This window comes from Galleria mellonella, unplaced genomic scaffold, assembly GCF_026898425.1.
Source record: "Galleria mellonella isolate WM207_F2 unplaced genomic scaffold, CSIRO_AGI_GalMel_v1 utg74, whole genome shotgun sequence".
NCBI classification, from domain to species: Eukaryota; Metazoa; Arthropoda; class Insecta; order Lepidoptera; family Pyralidae; genus Galleria; species Galleria mellonella.
This window is the reverse complement of record NW_026442147.1, coordinates 352203-368696: the sequence shown is the minus strand read 5'-3', so window position 1 is coordinate 368696 and position 16494 is coordinate 352203. Positions and strand designations below refer to the sequence as shown.

Here is a 16494-nt window from a genome sequence, read left to right as displayed (position 1 = left end):
AAGTACATGTAGAACAAATATATATATATATATATATATATATATATATATATATATATATATATATATATATATATATATATATATATATATATATATATATATATATATATATATATATATATGCTATATATTGTAATATGAAATAGAGAAGAACATAGACATTTATTTCAGTCAGTGCACTTATTCGGGTCACGCGTATGAAAACTTTAGTCATTGAATAGGTTAGTTTAGTTATGAATCTACAGTAATTCTTCGAAAGGACGAACTAGAAACTCTTGAAAATATAGGTAAGGCCATCACACGGGTAGTTGTTATTACTCATTCTCCACACGATAAGAGAGTAACAATACAATGGGGTCTCTTCTAAGGCGCCACATCTCTAAACTTACCTCTTTACCTATTTTTTATTTTATAATTTGAAGAAATTATTACACCAAATTTATAATAAATTTGACAATTAGAAATTTAATTCATATTAGTTTTTATAATAAGAGTTAATTACGATGGTTTCTAAGGGTACCGCGTTATAAGGTATATTACTAACAATGGGACTTTTAGAGCCTATTACTAACAATCCCTTTTCTCCAATATTCAAATGTCCTGTGTGAATTCATGTCATCCTGAGTTCACGAGATCTGCCTGAAAAGCATAGTTATTATTAGATCTATTGTTAACCTAGCTGCATTCTCGCCTATTCTTATTTTACTATTACAACACCAGAATAAACCAATAGAGAAGGCGAGGTTACCCTTTTATTATCTTCATTCAAAAATAACAAGTATAATTATGCTCTATAAAAAATAGAAACACTGACATTAGTCTTGATTGAACCATTTATTTGGATTTAAAAACCAAACTACTAACTTTGACGACTTGGACGGAACGATTTTTATTGAATCATTCTGGAGTATTTACACTAAAGTATTTATATTAAATAAAAATTATTTTATTATATTTATACTAGCAGCCCGGTATGTGCTTCGCTACGTATAAAGTGAAATAAAAAAAAAAATTAACATCGTTTTATTAATTACTAGCTATTTTAAAACTTAATCCAAAACATTTGGATAAACAATATTTTTTGTTTTTCCATTTTGAGCATGAATAAAAACGGCTGGGGGTACCGATTCTGGAACAGGCAACATAAAGTTTTTGCTTTAATCAAAGCACGTCCAAAATGAACTGACCGTATGAATGACATCACAACATGCTTGTACTGTCAACACTGAAAAAAGTTTCAATTCGACAACATAATCCCCATCTAAAAAAAGTTTGAATTTGGCACAAAAATCTTCATTAATAATATGATCCGCAATTTATTAAATTCATTTGTAATAAAATATGTGATAAATGAAGAACCGCTTGACCGATTTTGTGCAAACTTCACATAAATCATCTACTAAATAGACCGCACAAAGCCTAAATATTTGGTTTGGATAGGTGAGTCCGTTCTTGAGTTATAAAAATACATCGAAAAGTGGCATTAATTTATATATATATATATATATATATATATATATATATATATATATATATATATATATATATATATATATATATATAAATAATTTAATTTTATTTAATAAAAATTTAAGCAGTTTATAGATAGCTGAATCCGAAAGTAACAAACTTAAAAAATACTAACAGATGAGATCTTCCTTTTTTATTGAAGTCAGTTAAATTTTTTGTGTTTATGGAAAGGTTACCAATTAACAAAATACGTGTATTAGATATATTTGATACAATATATGACGATAACGCAGCCAGCTTGACGGACGTCCGGACCGGAATGTATTCGATGTTCAGTTATAAACTGCATGTTTACTGATGCTGCTCGTATGAAGGAAATATAAATATTTACTGGAAATATTGTTGCTTATATTAATAAAGAGTTTTAAGATCTTATTTGTGACAAAACGTATATAAAATCAAGACGGTAGTAAATATCATCGCATGTAAAAAGAGTAATCATAATTTAAATTTTAATAATAAAAATAAAAAATAACTAAAAGTGTTGGAGTGTAATCCAAAGAACGTTCTGTGGTTTAAGTCAGTCAGTGAGAATGAATATAATAATGCCGCTTTTTGAATGTTAATATATTAACAACTATTTGAACAATTTATAAAATATTATTGATTTTAGATAGGCTAAGGGCCTTTAATAACTGTGCTAAATTCTTTATATAGATTTAGAGTTGTGAGCGGTCAAAAATGGCTCGAAATGGTTCGTATAATACACACAGTTCCTGCGTCGCCAGTTCCTTTTTCTATGAACATGGTTGGATACGCTGCCTCGTGCCTAGATATAATCCATATAATACATCATTTAGATTGGATCAATTACTTTGCACAGAATAACTAAGTTGGCGTGACTAATTCACAAATAACTTGCTAGTTTTCTATAGTTTACAACCACTGTAGTCGTTTATTTTACACTAACTTCTGCCAGTAGCTTCGTTCGCATTATTTATTTTATTCATTTATTTATTTTTTATTGCACAATAAAACTCTGTGCAAGGGGCAAGCTTAATGCCATAATATGGCATTCTCTACCAGCTAACCATTATGTAAAAACAGAAAGCGTATGAAGGGCAGATGTGGTGAAAAATATGTGACATAATTATAGCAACATACTGAGTATGTTCATTGACCGAGGCAAGAAGTAGTTTATATACTATATATTCCTTCCCATATAAGTACAGTTATACTATTTTATAAAATTTATAGTGATAGGTTTATCTATTAAGGTGCTAAGAGGTAACAAACTCACTTTCACATCACTATCGCTACATGGTATAACTGCTGATTTTAACCATTGTACAACCAGCCACAAACTAAAATGTCATCCCAACTATCTGGACGAGCGGCGGTCTTCCACCGTGCGTTTTTCAAGGCACTTTTTTCTACGCACTACCATTCTTTGGAATCAACTTACAGCAGTAGTAGTATTTAAGAAAAGAACATATTCCTTTTTAAAAAGCCGGCAGCAAACCTGCAATGCCGTTGGTGTTGTAGGTCATGGAGAATAGGATCATGGGCGGCGGTAGTCACTTACCATCAGGTGACCCGCATGCTCGGTTGCCTCTTGTGTTGTAAAAAAATAGTATAAAACAAAGTAGCTTCCTGTCTGCCTGTCCCTATGTATGCTTAGATCTTTAAAAGTATGCAATGGATTTTGATGCGTTTTTTTTTATAGATATAGTGATTCAAAAGAAAGGTTTATATGTATAATACACGCATAGTACAGTAAAGAAACATTGATAATTTTACAGGTTTCTAACATGATACAGTGAAAAAACACTTTTTTGCGCTTACATTGCAAACGCTGGCTGCACCCTACGAGATAGATCAAAGTAATTTACTACAGTATTGTATACCTTAAGAAGATCTACAAAAAAGTCCGCAATATTATATGTTTATCTCTTAGGTATAACCCACAATAATCATTTTTAACAGATTTTTAACATAACTGTCATAATTTATCTTTTACCTGTAAAAAAAGTCAATAAGTTATTTCACGGTAGCTGTTGCCGCTGATGATAACAAATTATAGACTAGGTCTTATGCTCTTATGGGTTGTTATTATATTATAATGTATAAATTTTAAAATTGATAATCCTTATATTATTTAATTTTATTAAAATACTTGGTTAAAATTTAACAGTTAACGTAATATGCACATATTTACCCCATATAGAGTTTGTAATGGCAAAGGCATCAAGAGCTTGGGGTTTTGTAATTCGCAATGCCAGGGAATTTATAAATCCAAAAACTAAAATAAAATTATATTATTCATTAGTTCGAAGCGTCTTGGAGTACGGTTTGATAGGTTGGCGACCACATTATTCAACCCATATTTTAAGATTAGAGTGTATACAAAAAAGTTTCTCAGACATTTGGCTTTATCTCTAGTATTCTTAATATTAAATCTTATCAGTGTAACAATTGCTGGGAGACCAAATAAAGATGAAATAAAAAATTACAAAAAAAGTAGTTATGTAAAAATAATTCTAGAAAAGGATGATACAGATGTGCTTACTTGACAGGGGCCACTGCTGTCCCCTGACTAAATTTATATACTAAATACTATAAAGTTATATATATAACCAATAGATGGCGCTGCAACAAAACTACTACGCGATATTAATGTTTATCGCTATTCTATGACTACCTGGGAGTTGTAGATTTTCTTTATCGCTTCTCGGCCTTTTGGCTAAGATCAAAGTGTAGTATCTGTTCTTATCAGCTTAATATCTGATACGTCCCTCACTGAGGGACCAGTATATTAAACTGATTTTTGTAAACCGACGGGATGTTCGGGGCTCGCTCCACTCCCGTCACGGGTCGGCCCGGCATTGCAGTGCCGCCGGGATTGGCCCACATAATGAAGTAAAAAATTTCTCTCACTGGCCCTTATACCCGTCGCATAATGGTAGAAGATTCAAAAGAAATGCATGCATGAGTATATTAATGGTTAAGTTTTTCCACAGGAAGACTTTACAAAAGTCGTTTGGTTTTGGGTGCTTCCGTCCCATTCGTGTTTTAACCATAAAGCAGTTGTTTGCATAGCTGTGTTTCGGTTTGAAGGGTGGTATGGCGTGAATTTACAGGGTACAGAGGAATAACAACTGAGTCCTCAGGAATGGCAACGAAATGTCAGATTTTTTTCAATTTAGAAACCTGTAAAATTATCAATGTTTCTTTACTGTACTATGCGTGTATTATACATATAAACCTTTCTTTTGAATCACTATATCTATAAAAAAAAACGCATCAAAATCCATTGCATACTTTTAAAGATCTAAGCATACATAGGGACAGGCAGACAGGAAGCTACTTTGTTTTATACTATTTTTTTACAACACAAGAGGCAACCGAGCATGCGGGTCACCTGATGGTAAGTGACTACCGCCGCCCATGATCCTATTCTCCATGACCTACAACACCAACGGCATTGCAGGTTTGCTGCCGGCTTTTTAAAAAGGAATATGTTCTTTTCTTAAATACTACTACTGCTGTAAGTTGATTCCAAAGAATGGTAGTGCGTAGAAAAAAGTGCCTTGAAAAACGCACGGTGGAAGACCGCCGCTCGTCCAGATAGTTGGGATGACATTTTAGTTTGTGGCTGGTTGTACAATGGTTAAAATCAGCAGTTATACCATGTAGCGATAGTGATGTGAAAGTGAGTTTGTTACCTCTTAGCACCTTAATAGATAAACCTATCACTATAAATTTTATAAAATAGTATAACTGTACTTATATGGGTAGGAATATATAGTATATAAACTACTTCTTGCCTCGGTCAATGAACATACTCAGTATGTTGCTATAATTATGTCACATATTTTTCACCACATCTGCCCTTCATACGCTTTCTGTTTTTACATAATGGTTAGCTGGTAGAGAATGCCATATTATGGCATTAAGCTTGCCCCTTGCACAGAGTTTTATTGTGCAATAAAAAATAAATAAATGAATAAAATAAATAACGCAAACGAAGCTACTGGCAGAAGTTAGTGTAATATAAACGACTACAGTGGTTGTAAACTATAGAAAACTATCAAGTTATTTGTGAATTAGTCACACCAACTTAGTTATTCTCTGCAAAGTAATTGATCCAATCTAAATGATGTCTTTAATGCATAATATGGATTATATCTAGGCACGCGGCAGCGTATCCAACCATGTTCATAGAAAAAGGAACTGGCGACGCAGGAACCGTGTGTATTATACGAACCATTTCGAGCCATTTTTGACCGCTCACAACTCTAAATCTATATAAAGAATTTAGTTATATATAATAGCACAGTTATTAAGGGCCTTTAGCCTGTCTAAAATCCATAATATTTTACATATTGCTCAAATAGTTGTTGATATATTAACATTCAAAAAGCGGCATTATTATATTCATTCTCACTGACTGACTTATAGAAAAAAAAACCTAATCCACTTCTAGGTGATCTAGAAACATGATACGATTATAAAATTTAAATGTCTCAAAATAGAAATTAAATCATATTTATTCGCTTGCTACATGGTACAATAAGAAGTTATATATACAGGTACATAACATGCAGCACCGCGCAGAGGTAATATAATAAAAAACAGTATATAATTGAAATAATGTGTATTTTACATTTTTCAGTATCAATAAAATATTAATTTTATTATATTAAATCTATGGTTACAAAAATAACTGTCCCTATATCAATTATAAAACATATTCATAATTACATTTTCATACATTACAATGTTTTGCCTTTATATTAACTTATTCATAAAATTTCCTAGTTGTATTTAAAATAGGACTATTTACAATGAAAGAACTCAATGAATACTTAATTATATGACTATTTTAGATGTTGGTGTTATATAATAATGACAAGTCTTAAATTATGTCATGTTTTGGAGATAGCTACCGTTACAATTTAGTATATGACAAACTAAATGAGCAGTAGGATCTTATAAAAACAGTTAGTGGATTCCGTAAACATTAATTATACAGGTTGAATTCGCAATTGTTATTGAGGGAGCGTTTTTCCAATAAAATTTAACAATTTTTTTTGTAAATTTTATACATTTTGAGAGACATTTCTCTGAAAAAAAAATCATTAGTTTTTCTAGTAGAGCACTCCTTTAAAGATGATAATGATGTTAATTACATCCTGTATATCGATAATATAATTTACAATAATTTTAATTACTAGATAAATATAAGCTTTATTAGTTTTTAATAATGCAATTACCAGAATAATGTATAAACATTTGAGCACCATGGTTACTGTACATTATGTGAAATTTATAATAACACAAAATACAACAAATATATTTTTATGCGTAATATTACATAAAATAATATAACATATACCATACATATATTTTATATGTATTTTCTACATTTTTATAATGACATAAGTTAATAATACAGTTCTTTCAATTAGCATAATTTTAAGTAATTATATTTATACAAATATAAATTTTTGCATAAATAAATATTGTCAACAGATTTATATTTGATAATAATAGGTTTGAATTATTTATTCATTTTAACCTGATTAGTATGGTTAAGACAAAACTACAATGAAATTAATTTTATTTATTTATAAAATGATAAAAACAGTTCAATAGTTTACTCTGACTAAACTATTTTTATTGCATAAATAATATGTAATTATAAAATTCATAATAGGATTCATTATTATATAATATTATGTACATTCGATTTATTGTAGAGGAAATTCTGGTAACAATATTTTGGCAAACTGTACAATTATTATTAATATAAATGTATATAATAACAAAATAAATATTGAACTACATTTTCATCATAATATAAGTTCCAGCGAAGAAGTCACTAGGCTAAACAAAAAAATTATTTAAGCAATAAATTGTAATGAAAAAAAGTTTTAAATCATAGTACTACGATATTGCACTCTATTAATTTTATTAAAATTTAATACATTCACAACGAATTATATTTATTTAATCGATCCTAATAAAATGTTTAAATTATCACAATTTAAATATAGTATTTATTCTATTAAATGAATTTATAATATAAATTAAATATAGTATAGATATTTATTTCAAATATATTTCGAAAACATATATGTATATATATTGTCGATAATCTGTATATAATTTAGAAATATCGTCATTAATACTAGTTTACAATTAAGACTTGAATTTTGGAATAAACAATACACTATCAAATAATATTTACAATTTAAGTTCATATTTAATGGCAAGCCTATTTAAAAGTACATAGAAATAAGATCTGTGAATTATTAGCTAATATAACAGAGAATATACTGTTTTAACACTCATGTACGTATTTAATATTCATTTTAATGTATTGCTTTTAACAGCACATTATTCGAATAGTAACTTTGTAGTTTATTAGGAAAGTCAACTAAACATTCAATATAGATGGCACCACGTAATTTATTGCCATTTCTTTCTATCGTATATATTGTGATAATGATAGCATCAAGCTAAATTGCAGATTATTAAATACTAAGAAATCAAAGTGAATTTTTCACAGTGTCACAACATAAAAAAAAAAATGTTTTCTATGAGAACTATCTCTTTTCACTGAAATATATTTGTCTCACTTATAAATAAGTTTCAATAGTGTCAAATCGATATACTTACATGGTGTTCAGATTTAATTGTATGGTTCGGTATGAGACAATGTTATAACGAGGCTTTAACACAGAGACCGAAATGTGGAAATTGTGGACTACATTTTATATAGAATATCGCCTGTAGTTTTTTTTTTCGTTTAGAATGTGGCGTCCCATCCGGAGAGGTCGTCAGGTGGCGGTTCATCTGCATCAGGCGGATACTGGTCGAAGTTGTGCGTATCGACAGCGGACTTTACGACTGGTGTGATCGGCGGCTCTAAGGTGCGCTGAGCCAGGCCCTCCCAGTTGAAGCCGTCAAACCATCTAGAAAGGTCATTGTTCGTTTGTTACACTTCATTGTACAGTGAAATCTTAAAAGATGAGCTACAGAGTTCTTAAGAAAAGAATGAGTAACATGACAAACTGTAATACTGTTATTATATTATTTTTTATATATATACATATATCATCATTCATCATTTTCCTACCCTTATCCCAATTATTATTTGGGGTCGGCGTAATATGCTTTTTATCCATATTATATATATATATATATATATATATATATATATATATATATATATATATATATATATATATATATATATATATATATATAATTTATATCAGGGGTGGTCAATTGGTTGATCGTGATCGACTGGTCGAACGTGACTTGACTAATAGTAGAACGTTACTATTAGTTCAGTCGATCGCGACTATTAGTCTAGTAGATTGTGGCAAGGCTAAAATATAATATTTTGCTAATATAACGGAGTATGCTCAGACGCAATGCTTACACTAATATAAATAAGTAGTTGCTAAGAATAATTTTCAGTTTTATGTTAGTCAAGTTTGTCAGTCCCTCTTAATAAAATACAAAATTGTATACTGAATTATATTGTTTCATTTGAGATTTCAAGCAGTATATAATTGGTCTTACAGGGTTTCGTCTGTAAACAGTAGATCTTGGGTCTAGTCAAGTCGGCCACCTCTGATTTATTTCATCATATAAGCCGCCGTTAACTATCCACTGCTGAACATTGGCCTCGCCTTTGAAGGTTTTGCCAGTTTGGCAACCAAAGTTTAACTTCGGCAGTTGACGTTTTAAGAGGAACGCTGTTGTTCATCTTTCGACTATTAAATTCCTTTGAAATGAAGAAAGGGATGACCATTCTATATCGGGACCACACGGCTTATTACAATTATTTATTGCTTTTCATTCTGTCTCTAATTAATCAGATGGACATTTTGTAAAAAAGTCGTCTGTTTTGGTATTTCTGTCCCATTTGTATTATTGCCGTGAAGCAATTGTTTGCATGGCTGAGTTGTGGATGTATGTGGCAGTGAAATTACAGTTACATGGCATATCACCTTAATCAACAGGAATGACAACGTTTGCGGGATATAATAATAATCTTTAGTAATAAAAATAAATATACTCTGTTATGTTCATGGTACTATTCACTTTCCATCAGGTAAACCATCAGCTTGTTTGCCATTATAACATGCATAAAATAAAATACAATGCTGATTAATTATGAAATTAATGTACAGTAATATTACAAATTTACATTTAAAAAGTGTCAAGGTTTAATATTAGAAACTGTACTCACTTGTGTTTCTGTATCTCAGTGATGCCTCCTCTCTGATACCCAAGTCGTTCGGCAGGGTTGTCACGACACAATTTCTTTATGAGATTAGCTGCGTTTCTGGTGATCGATCGGGGGAATTCCACGGCATCAATACCCTTGAGAATCTTGTTATAAATTTTCATTGGGTCAGCTCCGGTGAATGGAGGTGATCCTGTCAGCAGCTCGAACATTAGCACACCTGAAATAGATTTTTTCATATTCATTATGTTATAACTTTGGTTTTGGTTTGTATAAATACAACATGTCTCCAGCTACCGCAAGCAATCCAACTAGCTTTCAATAAGGCACCGACGTAGTATGCACATACTGTCCTTGCCGTACAAGATGTTGTTTGGCCCTTTAGCCCCAGATTACCTCCGAGAGAGATTTTCCTTCAAAATCCCCGATCCCTGTGTGCGTTGTCTAAAGCATCATACATTGAAATTAGCTATCCACAACTTCTAGTTCTACACCAAATCCTTTACAATACAAGCTGCTAGACTCTAGAATTCCCTCCCAAATTATACCAGAATGGCGCAGACCGTTTATGCCTTAAAGCTCAAACAAAATATTTTACAATACAATTAACAGTTGAGATACTTAAATGTATAATAGTTATTCTATGTTAATGTATAAATATATTATTTATCGTATTATTTTTTCACCATATATATTATGCTTTATATACAAACTGACTGGAAGAAATCCTTTAAAGGATAAGTACGCCTGTATACATTTTTGTTATAAACTAATTTCTATAAGTGAATGTACAAAAGCATATAAATAAAAATAAATAAAACTTTTTCAGTTTTACAACACTTGGTTTCACAAACTATTATATTATATAATTTAAGGAAAAAAATGTTGAACATTTGTAACTGGATTCAAGAAGCTATATTTAATGATACCTTATCTGGTGTGATCTAATGGAAAGAAAAAACAAATCAAACGTTTAATTTATGGATGGACATGGTCCGTTAACATTTTAAAATTATTTATGTATATGACACAACAGCAACATCAAAATCACGTGTACAGATAGACAGACAGACAAGTAGACAGCGATCGACCACTAAAAGTCACTATCTAACATAATGATCTTTATCTATTGTCAATCATGCAAGCCTTTTACATACGCTCCAAACCATAAAATCGTTCAAATCGTCCATCAATAAAATAACACACACAAGTTTTCTGTCTTCAGTTTTTGAACGGGTGCTACTTAGTTGCAAGGCCTTTTGTTTGGCTTTTACTTAATAGCTGAACCTCGAAGCCGGATCTTACCTAATGACCAATAGTCTGCGCTGATATCATGACCTCTATTCATAATGACTTCGGGCGCAACATACTCAGGAGTACCACAGAATGTCCAAGTCTTACGGCTCGCTTGCAGCTTCTTGGAGAAACCGAAATCGACTAATTTCACATAACCTTTGGAGTCTAATAATAAGTTTTCCGGTTTGAGATCCCTGGAAATGAAAACGATATATTTTTAACTGCTGTCCTATAAAATTTACTTGTATAATTTCAATAAGTACTAAAACTATATACATTACAAAAGTTACTGTTACAATATAATGAATTTTGAGACCTGATAATCTCACTCAAGTTTCAAATTTGATTGTAGATGTGACGATCATGATCTCATAACGCTCTCCGTAACAAAAGAATAGAATATTCTAGAATTTTTATACAAAATATAATATTGACTTTTTATTAAACATTTATATAGGTTACCAATAGTTTATTTCTGTTACCAATAGTACAATAACGGCAATTGATTGTGTAATCATAAAAATGTGCTCTATAAGTACACTTATTTTTATGACGTATATAAAAATGAAAATTAAATTTTATGAGGCTCCAGTGAATATGAATTAAGTATTATGTAATTTTAAAGTGTAATTTAAAGTAATTTATATACTCAAGTTGAATGTATTGCTCACCTGTAAATGATATTCCTAGAATGTAGATAATGGAAGGCTTCTACAACGCAAGCGGTATAGAACCTTGTTGTGGCATCATCAAACTGGCCTAAAAATAAAAAGAAATAGGTTGTTAAATAATGACTATCATACAATAATGTTACACATTTTGGATAAATACAAAGCTCTCTTAATTGATAAGCTTTTAGCTTAATAATTTACAGATAAACTTTAGAATAAGATATTTTTTACAAAGTTGAGATAATTATATAGTTAATTTTAAATTCACCTCTGTCTCTTAAAATAGTCCACAACTCTCCTCCGAGGCATGTCTCCATCAACATATACAAGTATTTGCGATCTTTAAATGTCTTAAATAGCTTCACTATGAATTCGCAGTTCATTTCTGACATTATCTCCTTTTCTGACATAATATGTTGCTGCTGTCTCGTTTCAACGATTTGGGCTTTCTTCATCTGCTTCAAGGCGAACGATCGACTCGGATCTCCTTGTATTTGCACAAGTTCCACTCTTCCGAAACCGCCGATACCGAGGGTGGCTATGATACGAAGATCTGATAAGCGCAAATTGGCAAATTCTTCATTTAATCTGAAATGACAATTAATATGCATTAAATACTCTGAAAATTTTAATATTATCTGTTAAAATTATATTTTTAATGATTCCAATATTGTTCATATAACAAACCTAATCTTATTAATAATTATTTTTATATTTACTTGTATATCAGTCTCAAGTCATCATAAAGACACTGTTATTTTTTGTTAAAACAGAGTTTTATGTTGATATTCCTAATGCAAAAATTCAGTATCAATTAGTCTTTCTTTTATAATATATACATTATTTATTATCACTACTTGTCTTATTTACTTTGGTACTTACTTAGAATAAATCCATCTTTGAATTAAATATTCATATATAAATAGATTGATTTATTCTACAGCCATATCACTTATGTGGACTAAAAGACTAATTATAAACATAATACCTCTCAAGGTTTATATAGTGTAATTATAATATATTAATACAAATAATGTATTTGTCAATAGCAAATCGATTCAGTCTCACTACTTATCTATTGTTCGAGTTGCAACTATGGTTAAATATGTACAAAAACGCGGGAATCTAATCTTATACTACAATGGCTCGCGTTAATTTAAATTTTCTATATCGAAGAGGAAAGTTAATAACTAGTTATTATAACTATTTGACATTGACAACAAGTTTCCCAAAGAAAGTTTTGAAATAATTAACACAACATTTATCATCTTCTTACTTACCATATTGCAAATAAATCCTCATAATTGTTAGCAGGAAAAAATAAAAAGAATATAGGATTATGGATAGCGAAATATAGTCATGAATTCAATACGATTTTCTATTTATACCGAAATTAGGTATTGTTCTAGATAAAAAAAGACATAGTAACACAATAGCAGGACTGCATTGAAATGAAATCTATTGTGGACCATGCTAAAGGCACGATTTCGATGTTTTGTGTAAACTTGACATAGGAAGCTTGTATGTAATGAAATCATCATCGACTAAAACGTTAACTGCATATATGAATCATTACTTCTGTCATAATATCATTGCTTCAGTCATCATTGCTATTCGTTGGATCTATTTACAAAACATTCATATCTTTGAACTCATCTCATATAATCCATATAAAAAAAACAATCATTAAGCTAAATTTTAAAAGTACTCTGACCTAAAATGTGTTTTTCTAATGTTTCCTACATTAGTAAAAACTCTATACAATGAGAAAAAATGGACAGAATGATATCAACGCAATACTATTTTAATATGATTTAAAAGTCTCCCATAAGAATACTAAATAACTTGGTCCTTTAATTTACATTCTCAAGATTTTTCTAATTAAAAACCGAGCTCTACGATATAATGAGTTTCTTCTCCTAAAGTGGCCAATGACGTCAATTAGGCGACTATTTATCTTTGTTGTGCTACGAAGGTCGGTTGTTATCATAAGAAACAGATGCTGAGAATAGATCTATGACCTTGACACTGGCTTTATTCTCACAGAAACTGATAAAAGTAGATTATATCCTTAATTCTTACCTCTGTCTACTATCGCCTTCGTCTTTATATTTGGTACGTATCTCATCTAGGGTCGAAATGAGTTGGTTGAAGGTCTCCCGATCAATTACAAGGCATGTACAACCTTCTGGTGAGTCACAGATGATATTGGCTGTTCGAAGGTCATCTCTGAAACATTGATAGAAAGCATGGAAAAACTAAAATAAATGTGCCCTGAAACGTGCGAAAAACCAGTTAAATTAAACGAATTAAACGATACGCACTACTTCGCAAAAGTGAATATTTTTCAAATCTGAGTTTAACTTCAAAATAAATTGCAAGAAAATAAATCAAGAATTATATGGTTAACTATTGGAAAATCCCCGTTAATTTACGGTAAAAATATAAAATAAATAATGACTGACTAAGAATTGTTACTTCCTTAATATTCAGTGGATTAGAATTATTTTGTTAAATTGTGCTACCATTTGTTTGTGTAAAATAAAACTTAATTCAGGAAAAAAATAAAAATAACCAGAAACCCGGAAAAAGCAAAGTATATTCAAGTTTCCGGGTAAAATTCGGTTCAAAATCGCGTTGAACCACATATAGTCTGAGTAGGAGAAATCCAAAGATTTGTTTGAGCAATGGATTTGGTCCAGGCTTATCGGGGGCCATTTTTTACTGTATTTGCAATATAACCAATTTCATGGAATTCAAGCCACAGAAGACAATAATTCTGGGAAATTTATAAACCACAGAAAAATAACAATGAATATATGGAATTACTACTGTATCTGTTTGTTAGCATACATCATCCATATGAATTATTCTAAAGAGGTTTTATTATGTATCAAAGTTACATTCGTATACTATTTTTTCAAAAGTGAACGTAATATAGTAGATAATTAGCAGGAACACTGTTATTAACATAATAATCTCATAAGAAAATTTAAGTCATAATACCTAGTTAGCTGCTCTATCAATTGATAATCTACATTTTCTTAAACGTTAAAATTAACATCGGAACGTAATTCTTAATAAAATCAAAATATCCTATTATAGTTGTAATAATGACACTAATAAAGACTAGTACATACCCTTGTAACGCTTTTTCTCCGAAGAAATCGCCTTTCGTTAGTGTTCTAATGAATTTCTCATCGTTACTGTTTGGTTGCTTCTGGGTCACTTTTACCTGAAATGCAAAAAACAAGAACACCATTAATAGATCGTCGGATATAAAGTAGTATTTTTATGTATGATAATCATTAAACATGTTCACTGTTTTCAATTGTAAATAGACAACCACGAGCAAATTTATAGAAAGCTGTGGTTCGTTTATCACATAGTTGAATTACAGCTCTAAAAAATAATACAAAATAAATATGCAATACTAAGCTACTGGAATATTATGTGAGAAATATATAATACAACATAATCTACTTGTATTCTTAAAAAAAAAAAAAAGAATTACAATTTAAAAGTAATTAAAGTAACATCAAAATTTGATAAAATGTTAATAGATGTTACATGATCACGAGAAAATAGGTGAATGCATTTCAACGTTTATAATTAAATGGGTATTAGTATCAACTTTGTACATTAGTATTGAAGAACAGTCAAACTGTAGTTTGATTTCTTCATTATATAATGTTGCGTAGAAAATAGAGGTCTTTGTTAATTGGATGATCATGTTTGAGGTAAACTGATAAGTTAGATCCTTTAAGTCTTTAGAGGGTATAGACATTAACTAAGAAAAAGGTCTTCTGAGAACGAGATAAAATGCGATTGACATAGGAAACTCTAAAATAAAGGTGTTTTTTTTATTGCAATTGATAGTATACTTATTGAGAAAGCTGATACACTATTATAACTACGAGCAAAACCACAGAATACACCTAGTATATACCTAATAAAAACATAACCTAAATGCAGTTGGATGAAAAATCTTTAACATTCATATCGTGGTGATAAAATATCGAGGTATTACCCAATTACTGCACGTGGCTATGAGTATTGAATAGAATCATATATAAGATCGCTTTTAATGTTGCTGTCACGCTTTCTTCCCTTTATGATATCAACGTCCACATGTCCACAATTGTATTCATCGGCTTGTATCGTACCATCACACATTTTTCTACTTCGTACACGTATGTTGGCTTTTGTTAGTCCTAATGTGAACTTCTTTACGAATATCCCCGATTTTCTTGACGGTCGTTCGTCACGTTTATAACCAAGTTAGTGATGTTAGAATTTTTATGATGTCATACTATTAGACCCATTGTCCATGCTATATAGCTTTATTACTTCTATATCAAATTTCATTCGAAAAGGTTGAGTTTTACTTGCGTAGCATAACGGTCAGAAAGTTCAATCAATAACCGACAATCACTTTTTCACATTTACAACATTAATGAGGAACATGACAAAGTCATACGAATTCAGTCAATTTAAATTATATTTATGAAATATAATTAACATTTAATTATGTGACATAAAGTAGGCGCAATGCTTAGATTTGTAAACTAAAACGTAGCAGAAACAGGTTTGGTCAAGATTATTATCCATAGAAAACCGGCGTCAATATCGAAAGTTGTTATTAAAATCCGGATGTACAACATTAAGGCAAGAGCGTAAATTAAAATACGACGGAAATTCGATTGTTACAATTTTTTTATAATTACGTTTATAATAGAGACTTCAATCGTGACAGATTAAATATTGGTCCAACACTGGAGAAAATCA

At 30.4% G+C, this 16494-nt stretch overlaps 1 protein-coding gene and 1 non-coding gene across 5 annotated transcripts in view; one reads left to right on the top strand and one right to left on the bottom strand.

The window, feature by feature from the left end:
- Positions 1-4196: 4196 nt before the first annotated feature.
- Positions 4197-4389, top strand: LOC128202077 (U2 spliceosomal RNA). The gene has a single exon (XR_008253600.1). It is a non-coding gene; the product is annotated as a U2 spliceosomal RNA (small nuclear RNA).
- Positions 4390-6115: 1726 nt separating this feature from the next.
- Positions 6116-16494, bottom strand: part of LOC113516069 (cGMP-dependent protein kinase, isozyme 2 forms cD4/T1/T3A/T3B) — a 146347-nt gene continuing 135968 nt past the window's right edge. For all 4 annotated transcript variants that reach the window (XM_026900417.3, XM_026900418.3, XM_026900419.3 and 1 more), the window contains 7 exons: positions 14847-14941; positions 13789-13935; positions 11975-12294; positions 11707-11794; positions 11045-11229; positions 9743-9959; positions 6116-8453 (listed from right to left, as the gene is read on the bottom strand). In XM_026900417.3, coding sequence (XP_026756218.2) covers positions 8288-8453; positions 9743-9959; positions 11045-11229; positions 11707-11794; positions 11975-12294; positions 13789-13935; positions 14847-14941 — 1218 coding nt within the window. In that variant the 3' untranslated portion in view covers positions 6116-8287. The remainder of the gene's footprint in view (positions 8454-9742; positions 9960-11044; positions 11230-11706; positions 11795-11974; positions 12295-13788; positions 13936-14846; positions 14942-16494) is intronic.